We start from the raw sequence: 14,937 nt of genomic DNA, 5'->3' as shown, positions 1-14,937 counted from the left end.
CCTTTGATTGATCCTTATACCAAGCCAGTGATGAGTAATATTTCCATTTTACAGACAAGAAAAGAATGGCTCAGCAAGGTTAAATGGGCAGGCTAGGGTTACATAGCAAGGAGTGGTTGAGTTAAATACTCCTAAATTCTGATACTGATTTAGTATCCCGTCCTCTTCACTTTCATTCAGAAAGAATGATTTGCTTATATAAATTACAAAATGCTTGCTGGGCAGAGCCCATGTCAGTCTTCCTCATAGCTACATATGCATTATTTAGCAACGTGCCTGTGTATAACAGATGCTTAGTCAATAGTTCTTGCATGAATGTTGAATAAGCATAGCTCTGCAAGAGTATCAAGATAATCTTATTGATCCTTAAGTACATACTTTAGTGGCTATGTACAAGGTATTTAAAACACATTTGAATCAATTAAAAAACCCTTTAGTTCAGGAAGAGCAGCTTCTCTTATACTATTCATGTATCCCTATGGGAATGGGAATAACAATTGTAGAATGCTCCATGACTTCTAAAGTTACATATGCTTCTGACAGAGCTCAGGTGCTGCTGAGATGTAGATATTTTGAGGTGGAACTCTTCCTATCAATGCCAAAAATCAGGAAAAATGATCAACACAATAAAAATACTAAAAGGTGAATATTCTAACATGAACCAAGATGATACTGACTACACTTCAAGACATTTTCAAATGGTATAATAGCATTAGTTTCCAGAAAGAGTTAGAGAAGTATTGTATAACCAGTGAGAGGAAAAGAAGTATGTTGAAACCAGTATACAGTTCTCCCATTTCAATTTCAACTTGCCTATGAATAATTTATGATATCAGTTGAAGCACTCTGGGCAACATGGTGCCGTGTGTTGGCTCTAGCTTCAGTTTGCTGTCCTCATTCACCTCAGGGATGCATAAAGCAGCATTTGCAGCAAATGCCACTCTTTGTGGATATTAAGGGACCAGGCTCCAGAACCTGGCAGACAATTTATTCTTGATCTCACTGATGATGACATTCTCCTCTCAGGAGCCAACAGAAAAGGGATGTAAACACCATAATAAGATACCTTTATGGAGAATGTTCTGAGATTTTAACCTTTTCTCCAATGGTTTCAGCAGAATTCCATGGCAAGGGCAGATATTTCTACATTTAGAAGATTACTGTGTTCTTCTGGTGGGGGAGAATTTTGTTTCTCATTATTTTGGATGACTAACCCCCCCAAAAAATCTATTAAGAAAAAAAAATACAACCACTTGGCCTATTTATACAAAACATATGCATAGTTTAGTCTTTTGAGCTTATTGCATTCCTGTCACTCAGGGGCAGGTGCCTATTGACAAGAGGGTTGGATATGGTCATTCCACAAAAAAGTGAAAACTTCATAAAATTTTCTAGGAATTATTTTCCAGGGTGGTGTGGCTAGATACCTATTTGAAAGAGTTTAAGCAATTCCTCCTTTCTTTATTGCTTCCTCTTTTCAGTTGTTCAAAAGGATCCAGGCCTCACTTTTTGAACCTCAACTAGGCAAGGAATACATTTTTTATTCAAATATTTCCATATTTGAAGCAACTTAATAATGCCCTAAAAATATTAGCAGAAACACAGACTCCTACACATTGATGGGATGTTTTTGAACAATTTATTAGAATAGAATGGTTTCTGGTTAACATTCAGAGACTACTGAGTTTCTGAGGATTTTAATCTTGGTTTCAGTAACTTAGTTATATGTAACTAGGTAGCAGGATTTCTCAACAGTGTACTATTGACAGTCTGGACTGACTAATTCTTTGCTGTGGGAGGCTGTCCTGTGCATTATAGGATGTTTAGCAGCATCCTTGGCCTCTATCCACTAGTTGACAATAGCATCTGCCAGCCTTGTTGTGACAATCAAAATGTCTTCAACATCGTTCAGTGTCTCTGGGAGCCAAAGTCATCCCTGGCTGTGAATCACGGATATATTCTTTATTCCACATCCTCCAATCCAAGACAAAATGAAAATAGGCTTAACTTCTGGTGGAAAGCTAAAATTCAAAATATGGAGAATATCCTCATGTGATAGTTTTAATATATTGCATACTCCATATAATCTGTTGTGAGAATATCAATAGACACTGTGCCCAATTTAGAAAGGGCTGAACATTTTTTGGAGAAACTTTGTGTGATAGAGGGTAGTTAAGGTGCCAGGTTAACAACAACAACAACAACAGCAAGCCTATTTGATCCACAGTGTAGCTGGAGAATAGCACTCTTAAAAAGAACGACCACCTTTACACAATTTCTCAAGAGAGAGAATTTGCTCAGAATTTTTGCTTGGAATGCCAAAAACAAAGTTCCTCTCTGGGACAGAATAGAAGCCTTCCCTCAGGCTTTCTTCTGACCTCCTCATGTTCTCCATTCCTCCCAGGTCCTGGACATCCACGTCAGGAATTCCTACAACTCCAACCAATTGCTGAAGGATTTAGAAGGTATAGGAAGAAAGGGGATGCTTCTCTTTTATCTAAGCTTTTACTTCAATTGTAACATACATAGAGAAGAAGATACCCATTTTCAGTTTATAGCTCAATGAATGAGCTATACGTTACACGTTACACACACATGTAACCAGCATCCTGGCCAAGATATAGAACATCCACAGCAACTCAAAAGCTCTCCTTTCTATACCTCCTCCTAACCACTGTTCCCTTCCTCTTCCTCATTTCTAATACTAAATATTAGTTTGGCCTGGTTTTGAATTTTATAGACCTTTAGATTCAAGAGGCTCTGAATCAGACTCCTTTTACAAAGAATTTTGCCCTACAGTGGATAGCTTGTTGGTTTTCTGAGATGAGGAAAGAAAGAAACTCTGCTTTTTCACTGCCAAGTAATCTTATGCCTGAAGGGCTGTTCATTCTTAGCACTAACTTGTCAGATACATGCCCAGAGACTTAGTACCATTAAGCAAATAGCACTTATAAATTAAAACTCGCTTTTAATTAATGAGAGTCAGACTATAATTTATGAACAATTATTTACCCAATAAAATTAATTATAGCCCTGCATATGTGACCGAAGCTGTAACACTAATCAAATCCATCTTGACATCTTTCTGTATAACCTGTGGTAAGAATGTAAATTGGTTTGAAATGATTGCATTTGAGAAGCAGCATAGCACAGAGATTAAAAGTGACAATGCTGGAGCTAGATATGGGGCTGAATCCTGGCTATGGCACTTAGTAGCTGTGTATTCTTAGTCTAATTACTTAATTTCCCTAGGTTTCACTTTTCTTATCTGTAAAATGGAGGAAAATAATACTTACCTACTTCATATGATTATGGAAAATAAATGAGTTAATATGTAAAAAAATGCTTATTAGAATAAACACAATATGTGTTTGCTATTACCATTACCACTTAGAACCACTTTAGCTTTAGTAAAGAAGCATAAAGCCTGACACGTATGTACAAGGTCAAATACTTACCACACAATTAAAGTTAGGGATTGTTGCATATTTGTAAGAATAGGGATACAGCAACATCTGAGCATATGCATGAAAGGAGAGGTAAGCCCTAATGTGCTTCCTGTGTTTTCGGAGGAAGGTGGCTACAGCTTTCACTTCTGGCTCAGATTCTGGGAAAGGTCCACAGTATGTATCATCACAAGGGTGCATAGAAGCTCCTTCATCTGAAAGACAGAAAAGAAAATGAGGTGAAGGAGTGGATAGGCAAGAAGCAAGGAACACAAATCAGCATTGTTAAATTGGTTTTCCCTTTACTTTCTATAAACATATGGTGTTATTAAACAATTCATCTAACTTCTCACCTACCGAAACCAACACTGAAAAATCCAAGGTAGTTCAAGCCTCCTTGCACAATAGGAGGGTGGCCTGAATAGGAAATAGGTGCTGACTGTTTAAATGAATCTGCATAAACCACTTGAAAGGGATGGCTTTATCAGTGGGAGACCAAATTCCATATGATCCCCCAGAGCAGGTAAGGCTCCTATACTCGATGATATCTGCACTTTTCCTCCATAACATTTAATATGCTTGTAATTAGTGTCCAGTATTTACCCGCTTAACATTCAACCAATATTTACGCTGTTCTAGGTGCCTGGTATACAATGAAAAACATCACAGAAAAAAACTCCTTGCTCTCATAGAAACTACATTCAATCTGGATCCTTTGTTAAACTCTAATGCTCTGTGAAAGCAGGGATGGTGTCTTTCTTGCTGGGTACCTGGCAACTAGAAAACAGTATGGCAAGTGTTCAACAAATATTTGTCAAATAAGTGAATGTCAGATCAATAGAAAAGGCTAGACATTTGCACAGGTGTCTGGTAAGATACAAATATTGAATATATCAAGAACATGAAGGCAGGGCAGAAATAACTCCAACAAAAGATGCCAAAACAATTTCTATTATATTTTTAGACAAGCAATATCCAAACTGGTTTTGTAAAATGCAAGAGGCTTTTCTAGTTATCTCAGGAGTCAGTAAGAATTCAGTTAAGAAATCCTCAAAACTAAATTTTACTAATTTTTGAATTAAAAATTTTATATCCTTATAGGCCTATGAAGGGGAGGAAGGAAAATAACATTTACTGAAACAATCACAAAGTATTAAAGTTCCAAGACATTTTTATATTTATAAATAATTACATTTTCTACAGTTATTAAGCATCAGTCATTATTAGCCTTCCCAATAGGGCTAGAAAACTGTTTCTTTTCATAGCAAATGGAAAATGTTTGGTGATTATGTGACTTGGTCTAATTCTACTGAATATGAAAAGATAACCAAATCAGATCAAGCTAAATCTTGAGGACATTAAATCTAGTTTGTGTTATAAGTGAGTTAAGATGGGAAATTTACAGCCATTAAGGTTTTTCTCCTTTGAGTCTAATTCTAGACGTGCCTTAGAAGTAAGTGGGATATAGATGGAACTCAGAATATAGTATAAAAACAATAGCTGATACTCTGAAAGGATTAGGACAAATAAAGAGACATTTGAAGAACACTGCTGTAAAGCACCAGAAAGGAGAGATCACAGACTGAACTACTAACTCCAGAGGGAGCAGAACTAATGAGCCAGAGAAAAAAGGATTTACAATAATCCCAATAAATATTCTCTAGGGCATATAGAAGGGCATTGGAAACACTAAACAGGGGTAAGAAGTTATAAAAAAAGTACCAATCAGATATAATATAAATAAAAAACTTAATTCATGGGTTGAAGAATACAGTTGATGAGTGAATTAATGAGATGGGATATGTTTAGAAACATTCCCAGAAGACATCAAGAAGAGACAAAGAGCTAAAAAAAAAAAAAAAAAAATATTAAAGGGGTAGGAAAAATAGAAGTGTCAACATCTGATTAATATGGACCCTAACAGAGAAAGAAATAAAAGTTAATATTTGAAGAACTGCCAACTGAAATTTTTCCACAATTAGGGATAGATTGAATGGACTTATTGTGTACAAAATAAGAGAGATAAAGGGAAAATATGTCCACACTTTGACAGACTAGGGTGAAATTTAAGAAAAAGAAACAATTTCATAGGAAAGAAGCAGCTCATCTATAAGTACAAGAATTAGATTCACATCTGACTTTTAATAGTGACACTAATATTTCCAAATTATATTTATACACATATTTACTTATTTATTATTCTTACAGTTTTATGTATATTTTAAAATTAGTTAAACGCTTAAATTGAAGTATAGTTATACATACAATATTATATTAGTTTCAGATGCACAACATAATGAATCGACAATTACAAAATACATTACGAAAAGCTCACCACAATAAGTGTAGTTACCACTGGTTACCATACAAAGTTATTACAATATCACTGACTATATTCCCTATGCTGTATGTTACATCCTGGTGACTTATTTATGTCATAACTAGAAGTTTGTATCTCTTAATTCCCTTCACCTATTTAGCCCGTACCCCACCCCCACTTTCTAGCTATTGTAAGTAATGCTGCAATAAACATGGGGGTGCATATATCTTTTTGAATTAGCATTTCTGTTTTCTTTGGGTAAACATCTAGAAGTGGAATTGCTGGATCATGTGCTATTTCTACTTTTAATTTTTAAATACCTCCGTACTCTTTTCCATAATGGCTATTATCTTGGATAATGTTGCAGGTGCATTTGAAAGGAATTGTATTCTGCTGTTTTTGGATGGAATGTTCTGTATGTATCTGTTAAGTCTACGTGGTTTAATGTGTCACTCAAAGTGACTGTTCCTTATTTATTTTTTGTCAGGATGATCTATTGAGTGATATAAATGGGGTGTTAGAATCCCCTACTATTCTGCTATTACTGTCAGTTTCTCCCTTTACGTCTGTTAACATTTGCTTTATATATAATCAGGTTGCTTCTTGTGTTGGGTGCATAGATATTTGTAAGTGTTATATCATCTTGTTGGATTGATTCCTTTATCCTTATGTAATACCCTTGTCTCTTGTTACAGTGTTTGTGTTAGGATCTATTTTACCTGGTTTAAGTATTGCTATCCCAGACTTTTTCTTGCTTCCATTTACATGGTATATCTTTTACCACTCCTTTAACTTTTAGTCTGTGAATCTTTTTGTCTGAACTGAGTCTCTTGTAGGCAGCATATAGATGGATCTTTTTAAAAAAATCCATTTAGTTACCTTATGTCCTTTGACTGTAGCATTTAGACCCTTTATACCATTTGCACTTTGAGTAATTGTTGATAGACAATTACTTATTACCATTTTGTTATTTGTTTTCTGGTTGTTTTTGTAATTCTTCTCTGTTTCTTTCTTTTCTTCTCCTCTTCCCTTCTGATGGGTCACTTTCTTTAGTCCTATGCTGGGATTTTTTCTCTTTTTTGTGTATCTATTATAGGTTTTGGTTTGTGGTTGCCAGGATGTTGGTATATAACATCCCAAGTAAATAGCAATTTGTATTAAGTTGATGGTTTTGAGTTTGAACACATTCAAAAACACTACATTTTTACTCCTTCCCTTCCATGTTTTACATATACGACATATTTTACATCCTTTATTTTTTGAAACACTTAACTATTTTTTTTAGATATAATTGATTTCACTACACTACTTCTGTCTTTTAACCTTCATAATAGCTTTATAATTGATTGATTTACTACCTTTACTATGTATTTGCTTTTACTAATAACGTATTTAATAATTTTCTTACATCTAGTTATGGTCTCTGCTTAAAGTCCTTTTGCATTTCTCATAAGGCCAGTTTAATGTTGATGATCTTCTTTAACTTTTGTCTAGGAAACATCTCTCCTTTAGTTCTAAATGATAACCTTGCTTGGTAGAGTTTTCTTGGTTGTAGGTTTCTTTCCTTTGAGCATGACTCTCTTCTGGCCTGCAAAGTTTCTGCTGAAAAATCAGCTGATGGTCTTATGAGGTTTTCCTTGTATATAAGAAGTTGCTTTTGTATTTCGGCCTTAAGATTCTAATTTTAATTTTTGAAATTTTAGTTATTATGTATCTTGGGGTCAACTTGCTTGGGTTCATCTTGTTTGGGGTTCTCTGTGTTTCATTTCCCAGGTTAGGAAAGTTTTCAAATATTGTTTCTTTAAATTAGTTTTCTGCCTCTCTCTCTTGTCCTTCTGAGATTCCTATAGTACAAATGTTACAATGCTTGATGTTGTCCTAGAGGTCCTTTAACCTATCCTCATTTTTAGAAATCCTTACTTTTTGCTGTTCAGCTTGAGTACTTTCCACCACCTTGTCTTCCAGATTGCTGATATGTTCTTTTCTATCCTCTTATCTGCTGTTGATTCCCTGTGGCATATTTTTCATTTCAGTTATTGTATTCTTCAAATCGGATTGGTTATTTTTTATATTTTTTATATTTTTATTGAAGTTCTCACTGAGTATCCACTCAAGTCTGGTAAACATCTTTATGATCATTACTTTGATTGACCTGTGGGACTGGTGGGGCCCAGGGTGCTCTGGGGCAGGGCTTCCTCAATGGAATGGCTACAGCTGGGGTGGGGGCAGGCCTGAGTAGCTTTGGTGGGATGGTTGGAGCTGGAATGGGTGTGAATGTTGGAGCCCAACTTGGTGGGGGGAGGGGCTGGCTGGCAGTGGTGGTGTGGACTAGGGCTTGTTGTGTTGATAGGCTAGCTAGAGCACCAAGCTCTTGCTCCCATCTGTACTATCTAGGTGGAGAGGAAATGAAAACAATGGCACTAGCCAGCACCTCTGACATCAGAAAGGATTTAAGTGGTTCCCTCATTGTTAGCCTGACGCCTTAGGGTTAGAAGATTATGTCTATTGCCCTTTAAACTGTTATTTTGCTGCTCCAATTGGGTGAATCTGCAGGTGGGACCCGTCAATGATGCCCCTTTCTGCTGAAGTTCATAGCATTGGGGCTGGGGTTCCTATCATTATCATGTCTCGGTCTTTCCTTTCTTGGCAGATGCTGTGTAGTCACTTCAGTTTTTCTTCAGGTGAATTACTCTAGATGTAGGTACAAATTCAGTGTCCAACAGAGGAGGTGAGTTTAGGGTCTTCCTATGCTGCCATCTTAGACCTTTCCCTCCTCATTTAAGAAAAACTTTTGCTGTACAGCATGGGTGCTTTTTCAACCCTGTTTTCCAGATTGTTTATTCATTCTTTTGCATCTTCTAATCTGCCTTGATTCCCCTCTCATGTAATTTTCATTTTAGTCATTGTAATCTTCAGGTCTGATTGGTTCTTTTATAGATTTTGTTATTCTTTGTTGAAGTTCTCCTACTCTTCTCTCATGTCAAGTGAGGACCTTTATAACTATTACTTTGATCATGTAGTTTAGTTTTTTTCTGAGGTTTTTGTCTTGTGTGTGTGTTTTGAACATACTCCTTTGCATCATTTTGTCTGTGTTTCTTCTATGTATTAGGCAAGTTAGCTATTGTCTCCTGGTCTTGAAAGTAGTGGCCTTATGTAGAGGGAACCCTGTGAGGCCCCATAGTGCTAGATACCCTGGTCACTAGAAGCATGCGCTGCAGGGTATCTTCTGTGTGGGCTGCATGTGCTCTCCTTTTGTGACTGGGCTACAACCTCTGCTAGTGCACTGGTGGGCAGACCTTGCCCCTGGTGTAACTAACTGGCTGAGAGACTCAACTATAGCTGCTGTGGGCTTGCTGGTGAGTGGGGTTTGCTCCCTGCATCGCTGGCTGAGAGACCTGGCCACCACTGCTGCAGGCATGCTGGTGGACAGGGCTGGCTCCCTACCACCCCAGGGTAGGAGTCACTTTGAAGGGGTACCAGCCCTGGGTGGGCTGTCTGCTGGGTTTGGGGGGATGATGGTTCCAACCAAGGCTGTCTGCTGGGTATGGTGGAGCAGAAGCTGCTTTAGAGGGGTACCTCCTGGGGTGGTTGGGTTGGGTGGAGGAGGTCTGCTGGAGAATGCTGTGACAGGGTGACTGGTGCCAATAAAGTAGATAGAAAGTGTCAGAACTGGCCTCTGCTAGTGTCTGGCCAGCCAGGCAGAAGTTGGAACAATATTCTTGAGTAGACAAGCCAAATGGGATCTAGTCCAAATCCATGACTCCTGAATCCTTATCTTAAGCTTCAAACTAATGTATGTAATAACTTTCTGGACATCTCCATCTACTTGTCTCAGAGGCTCTCAAAGTTCAAGATGTCCCTAGATGAAATAATCTTTCTCTTTTTTATTTACCTATTGATCTTTTGCTATGTTTCTTAACCTATGCTTCCCTCATTCATCTAGTGGCCTATGTCAAAGCTTAGGTGGTATAATCCTAGAAGTTGTCTTCTTTCTTATCCCCCCACCCAATGGGAGAGCAAATTCTATTGATTGTGTCTGCTAAATCTCTCTATGACCACTTCTACTAACAAAGTTCAGGCTCTCGTCATTATTTCCCTAAATTATCAGAACAGTTCCTTGTCTTCTGTCTGGCCTATCTTGAATTCAGCCTTCCCAATGTCTTATTTATTCTAAAAATATAAATCTGATTTGGCTGCTTAAAATCTTTCAATAGTGGCCTTCTGGATAAACTTCTGAAGTCTTACGATCATGTAAAGGCAAAGAGGTAGTGTGATCAGAATATTTGAATTTGATAGTGGTAGATATTATAGTTTATCTTGACTAGACAATTCCATGTACTTTTCATGGCTTTATAATAGCTTGAAGATTACATAGTTCTCTCCTTCTTTAGAATCTAGAGAGTCATGCTCCTTTCCTCAGACTGGACACTTGTGGATAAGTTCCTTCATGATTTGTTTCTGGTTGACTGGCTTAAAATTTTTGTCTTCTGTCAGTGTGCCTCAAACCTTCTACCTTCATTCCTATGGAAAAATTGCTCATTTCCCCAAGGTTCTATACTCCATTGCCTTTACGACTGTATGTGCTGTTCCCTTCTTTTGAAGCCTATCTTTTCTTCACAGTCTGATTTTATTTGTCCTTTGGCGCTTAATGCAGTTACCACTTCCTCTTGGCATCTTCTCCAATGCCCCTAAGCTGGGTGAGGTACCCATAACACCCTTATTTATTTGCATTTGTCATATAACTTCATATCGTGTGTTAAAATTTATGCTTACCCATTTCCTGATTCAACAGGGCCTCACACAATGTTTGAGCAATAACTGGTGCATAAAAATAAACTATTTATTTAATAATCATCATACAGGAGCTAAACTGTATTGTATTAAGAAGGGCCATCCCTTGATTTAATGCTGTTTGCCTGAGAAGCACATTAGACACTAGAATATTCTATAGCATTTTATGGTTTATTTTATGGATTGGTATTCTGCCAATGTTATTTACTACAGATTAAGTATTGATTCAGCAGCAGAATGGAATATCACATTCAAAATTCTTTATGTTAGTTTTTCTGTGTGAATTCTTGCCTTATTCATCTGGTATACTGACACTGTCTTTAAAAAATAAAACCAGAATCCTGAATAGTGAGGCCTCTAAGATGGAAATACATTCATTCAGGTGGAAAGAAAACCACTAAAACAATCTAATTTTATTTATAGCCTTTTGGGGGCACTATCCAGGCTTTACTAAATTGCAAATAGACAACTCACAAATATTATTGAAGAGTAAGTCCTTTTGGGATTTTAAATAGCTGTGTGGATACACAATTTGAAAAGTGCTGTCCAGATCTAGCTTCAATTACACAAATTCTGGTAGAAATATCTGATGTACTAAAAAAGATCAAGATAGCAGAAAGCTAAAGCACCAGGATACAGCATTTCAAGGAAATAAGTAAAAAACACCAAAAAAAAAAAAAAAAAAAGGTTTAATATCCAGGAAGCAATGATAAAATATTTCTAGGAGAAAAGAACAAGAAGCATCAAACTCATGTTTTAGAAGCATGAGAATCCAAGGGTTATTAGTTTTTCCTTAGTTTACAGGAATCAATATATTGTTTCTGAAGCTGAGACCAAATTCTCTTTCCCCATCTTCACATGCAGAACAACTGCAGAATATATAACAGATCTCTGCAGTGCAGAACCAAGAGATTCTAGTCTTGTCCAATAAAACAGCACACATCTCTGTTCTGAACACTTCAGCAATTTAACTTCCGTACCATATATCACCTCTTTAGTTTTTGAGTATTAAGATGCAAAACTCTACAAGGACCTCATAAATCTAGAGAGGAGACAAGATGTGCACATATGAGGAAATTAGAGGACAAGACAATGTAGGATATAATATCATTATAAAGTGTGCAGTGCAGACTGTACCTAGGAACACAAAAGAGGGAGAGAGAGCAGGCAGGATTAGAAACCCTGGGGGAGACTCTAATGGCAGTTGGATGGGACTCAAAAAATACAATTTTACTTGAAAAAGTAAGGACAAAAAAATAAAGGTTTTGTTGTTTCTGTGAACATTAGTCCTTCTGGATGGTAAAATGAGGTGGAGAGGGAGGCAAGATGGTGGAAGAGTAGGGGACCTCATTTCATCTGGTCCCCTGCATTTGGCTAGATAACTATCAAATCACTCTGAACACCTTACCTGAGACATACGAAGAGAATTGCTGGGATTCTACAAAGAAAAAGTGACCACTGTTTGCAAGGTAGGAGTGTGAAGGGAAACTAAGGAAATATATCAGAAGATAAATGAATGGGTGGGGGTAGGGGTGGGGGTGGAAGGGAGCTTCTGAAAGCCAGCTACTGGAAAGTGATATAGCCACTGCCCCCACGCCTCCCCCCCCTTCCCCCGGGCAAAATTGGAACCTCTAGAAATCTGCTCCAGTGAGAGAAGTCTCTTCCTGAAAGGTGCTCAGTGGTGAGGTGGGCCAGAATCCTAGGTGGGACCGTGTGGTCTCAGGATCCCTGGGGTCAAAGGGAGATTGGGGTGCCTGAGCCAGCAGAGTTCTCAGGTATTGGAGCAACAAAACTGTTTACAGTCTGTGAGCCTGGGAGGGGGCTCTCAGCTTGGTTGGCCATAAACTGTGAACCAATGTGCGATTGGTGACAGCTCTCAGTGTGGGGGGCCTTGCAAAGGACAACAGAGTGGGCCCTCTGCCTTCCTCCGGTGAGGGGCAGTATGAGATTGTGCACAGGTAGAATACCGCTCTCCTTGGGGGTCCCATAAAGGACGGAAATGGGCGACCCTCTGCCTTCCCCCAGGAGGACTGGTGCGGTACACACTGTAGGAGTCTGTAGAGTATGGTACACACAGAAGTGAACACCACTTGGGGCACCTGGTGGCTCAGTGGTTGAGCAACTTCCTTTGGCTCAGGTCATGATCCCAGGGTCCTGGTATGGAGTTCTGCTTCAGGCTCCCCATAGGGAGCCTGCTTCTCCCTCTGCCTATGTTTTTGCCCACCCCCCCTCGTGTGTGTCTCTCATGAATAAATAAATAAAATCTTAAAAAAAAAAAAATAGAAGTGAAGATCCCTTATCCATGAGGATTTACTGAATCAGTTCTGGGGCTGGAGACTGTGGCGTGACCATTTTGATTCTCATCCTCTAAAGAGGTCCTGGAAGCTTCCAGAAAACAAAAGCCACACAGAAAAACCCCCAAAACAGCTTACACTGAGCCTAGCCCTCTGGCAAGGGGAGGTGCAACTCTACCCAGGGACACCTGAGAATCAGAGGAGCTCCTTCCCCAGAAGACCAGCTGGAAAAACAGGGAACAGCAAGCTTACAGAGCACATAGCACTACAAAACTCCAGCTCTAGGGGAAAATAGTATATAGAATTTGAGGTTTTTTTCTCATGATTAATTTATATATCAGTTTAAAATTTTTTTTCTTTTCAACTAATTTCTTATTTTATCAACTCTTTGTTTTTAAGTCTCTTTAAATTTCATGTTTTGCATTTATATTTTATAGATATATTCATTTATATATAATAGTATAAAAGTATATGTGTGTATATATATACTTTCTTTACAATGTTGGGATTTAGTATCTTCTAACACACAGACCAAAATACATTCAGGACCAAGTGGATCACCCTGTTTTGTCCACCTGGGAGATTATATTCCCTCTTTTCCCCTCTTTTTTTTTTTTTCCTTTTCTTTTTTAGGTTTCTGACCTCTTTGGATTTGTCCAGTGTGTATTTCACTTGAATCAGATTTGATATAGTTTTGATTTTGTTCACTCGATCATCCATTCTTCTCTGGGCAAAATGACTAGAAGGAAGAATTCACAACAAAAGAAAGAACCAGAAGTAATACTCTCTGCCATAGATCTGATCAATATGGATATAAGTAAGATATCAGCTGGAATTCAGGATAACTATTATAAAGTTACTAGCTGGGTTTGAGAAAAGCATAAAGGACACTAGAGAATCTCTTAGTACAGAAATGAGCTCTAATCAGGCCAAAGTTAAAAATGCTCTAACTGAGATGCAGGCTAAATTGGATGCCCTAACAGCTAGGGTAAATGAGGCAGAAGAGAGAGTAAGTAACACAGAAGACCAGTTGATGGAAAGGAAGGAAACTGAGGAAAAGATAAAAACAACTAATGGTCCATGAGGGGAAGCTTTGAGAAATCAGCAATGCCATAATGAAACAGAATTAGAATTATTGGGGTTCTCAAGGGAGAAGAAGGAGAGAGAGGGGGACAGAAGGTATATTTGAGCAAATCAGAGCTGAGAACTTTTGTAATCTGGGGAAGGAAATAGGGATTCAAGTCCAAGAGGCAGAGAGGACCCCTCTCAAAATTAATAAAAGTATATCAACACTCTGATGTATAATAGTGAAGCTTGCAAATTTCAGAGATAAAGAAAAAATCTTGAAAGTAGCTCAAGATAAGAATTCCTTAACCTACAGGGGCAGAAACATTAGACTGGCAGCAGACCTATCCACAGAGACCTGGCAGACCAGAAGGGGCTGGCATGACATATTCAGGGTACTAAATGAGGAAAACATGCAGCCAAGAATACTTTTACCAGCAAATCTGTCATTCAGAATGGAAGGAGAGATAAAGAACTTCCAAGACAGATGTAAACTGAAAAAATATGTGACCACTAAACCAGCTCTGCAAGAAATATTAAGGGGGTCCTTTAAGCAAAGAGAGAATCTAAGAGTAACATACACCAGAAAAAACAGAGACAATTCATAGAAACAGGGACTTCACAGGTAATACAATGACACTAAATGCATATCTTTCAATAGTTACTCCAAATGTAAATGGGCTAAATGCTCCAATCAAAAGACACAGGGAATCAGATTAGATAAAAAAGTAAGACCCAACCATATGTTGTCTACAAGAGACTCATTTTAGACCTAAAGGCACTTCCAGATTGAAAGTGAGGGAGCAGAGAACAATTTATTATGCTATTGGACCTCAAAAGAAAGTTGGGAGTAGCAATCCTTATATTGGACAAATTAGATTTTAAACCAAAGACTGTAATAAGAGATGAGGAAGGACACTATATCATACCTAAAGGCTCTATCCAACAAGAAGATCTAACAATTATAAATATTTTGTTCCTAACTTGGGAGCAGCCAATTACATAAACCAACTAATAACCA

The 14,937-nt window shown here is 37.9% G+C and overlaps 1 protein-coding gene and 1 long non-coding RNA gene across 6 annotated transcripts in view; one reads left to right on the top strand and one right to left on the bottom strand.

Moving 5' to 3' along the window:
* The window catches only part of CPA6 (carboxypeptidase A6), a 329,838-nt gene that overhangs the window by 6,473 nt on the left and 308,428 nt on the right, over positions 1 to 14,937 (bottom strand). For all 3 annotated transcript variants that reach the window (XM_072804344.1, XM_072804341.1, XM_072804342.1), the window contains one exon: positions 3,459 to 3,661. In XM_072804344.1, the coding sequence (XP_072660445.1) occupies positions 3,459 to 3,661 (203 nt within the window). The remainder of the gene's footprint in view (positions 1 to 3,458; positions 3,662 to 14,937) is intronic.
* The window catches only part of LOC140620301 (uncharacterized), a 106,374-nt gene that overhangs the window by 49,570 nt on the left and 41,867 nt on the right, over positions 1 to 14,937 (top strand). For 2 of the 3 annotated variants that reach the window (XR_012020080.1, XR_012020079.1), the window contains exon 4: positions 2,405 to 2,465. The exons of the other annotated variant lie outside the window; for it this stretch is intronic. This is a non-coding gene — a long non-coding RNA (uncharacterized lncRNA). The remainder of the gene's footprint in view (positions 1 to 2,404; positions 2,466 to 14,937) is intronic. 3 annotated transcript variants of the gene reach the window in all.

Source organism: Canis lupus, chromosome 28, assembly GCF_048164855.1.
Source record: "Canis lupus baileyi chromosome 28, mCanLup2.hap1, whole genome shotgun sequence".
NCBI lineage: Eukaryota > Metazoa > Chordata > Mammalia > Carnivora > Canidae > Canis > Canis lupus.
Note: the sequence above shows the minus strand (reverse complement) of the source record. Positions and strands in the feature narration are given on the sequence as shown.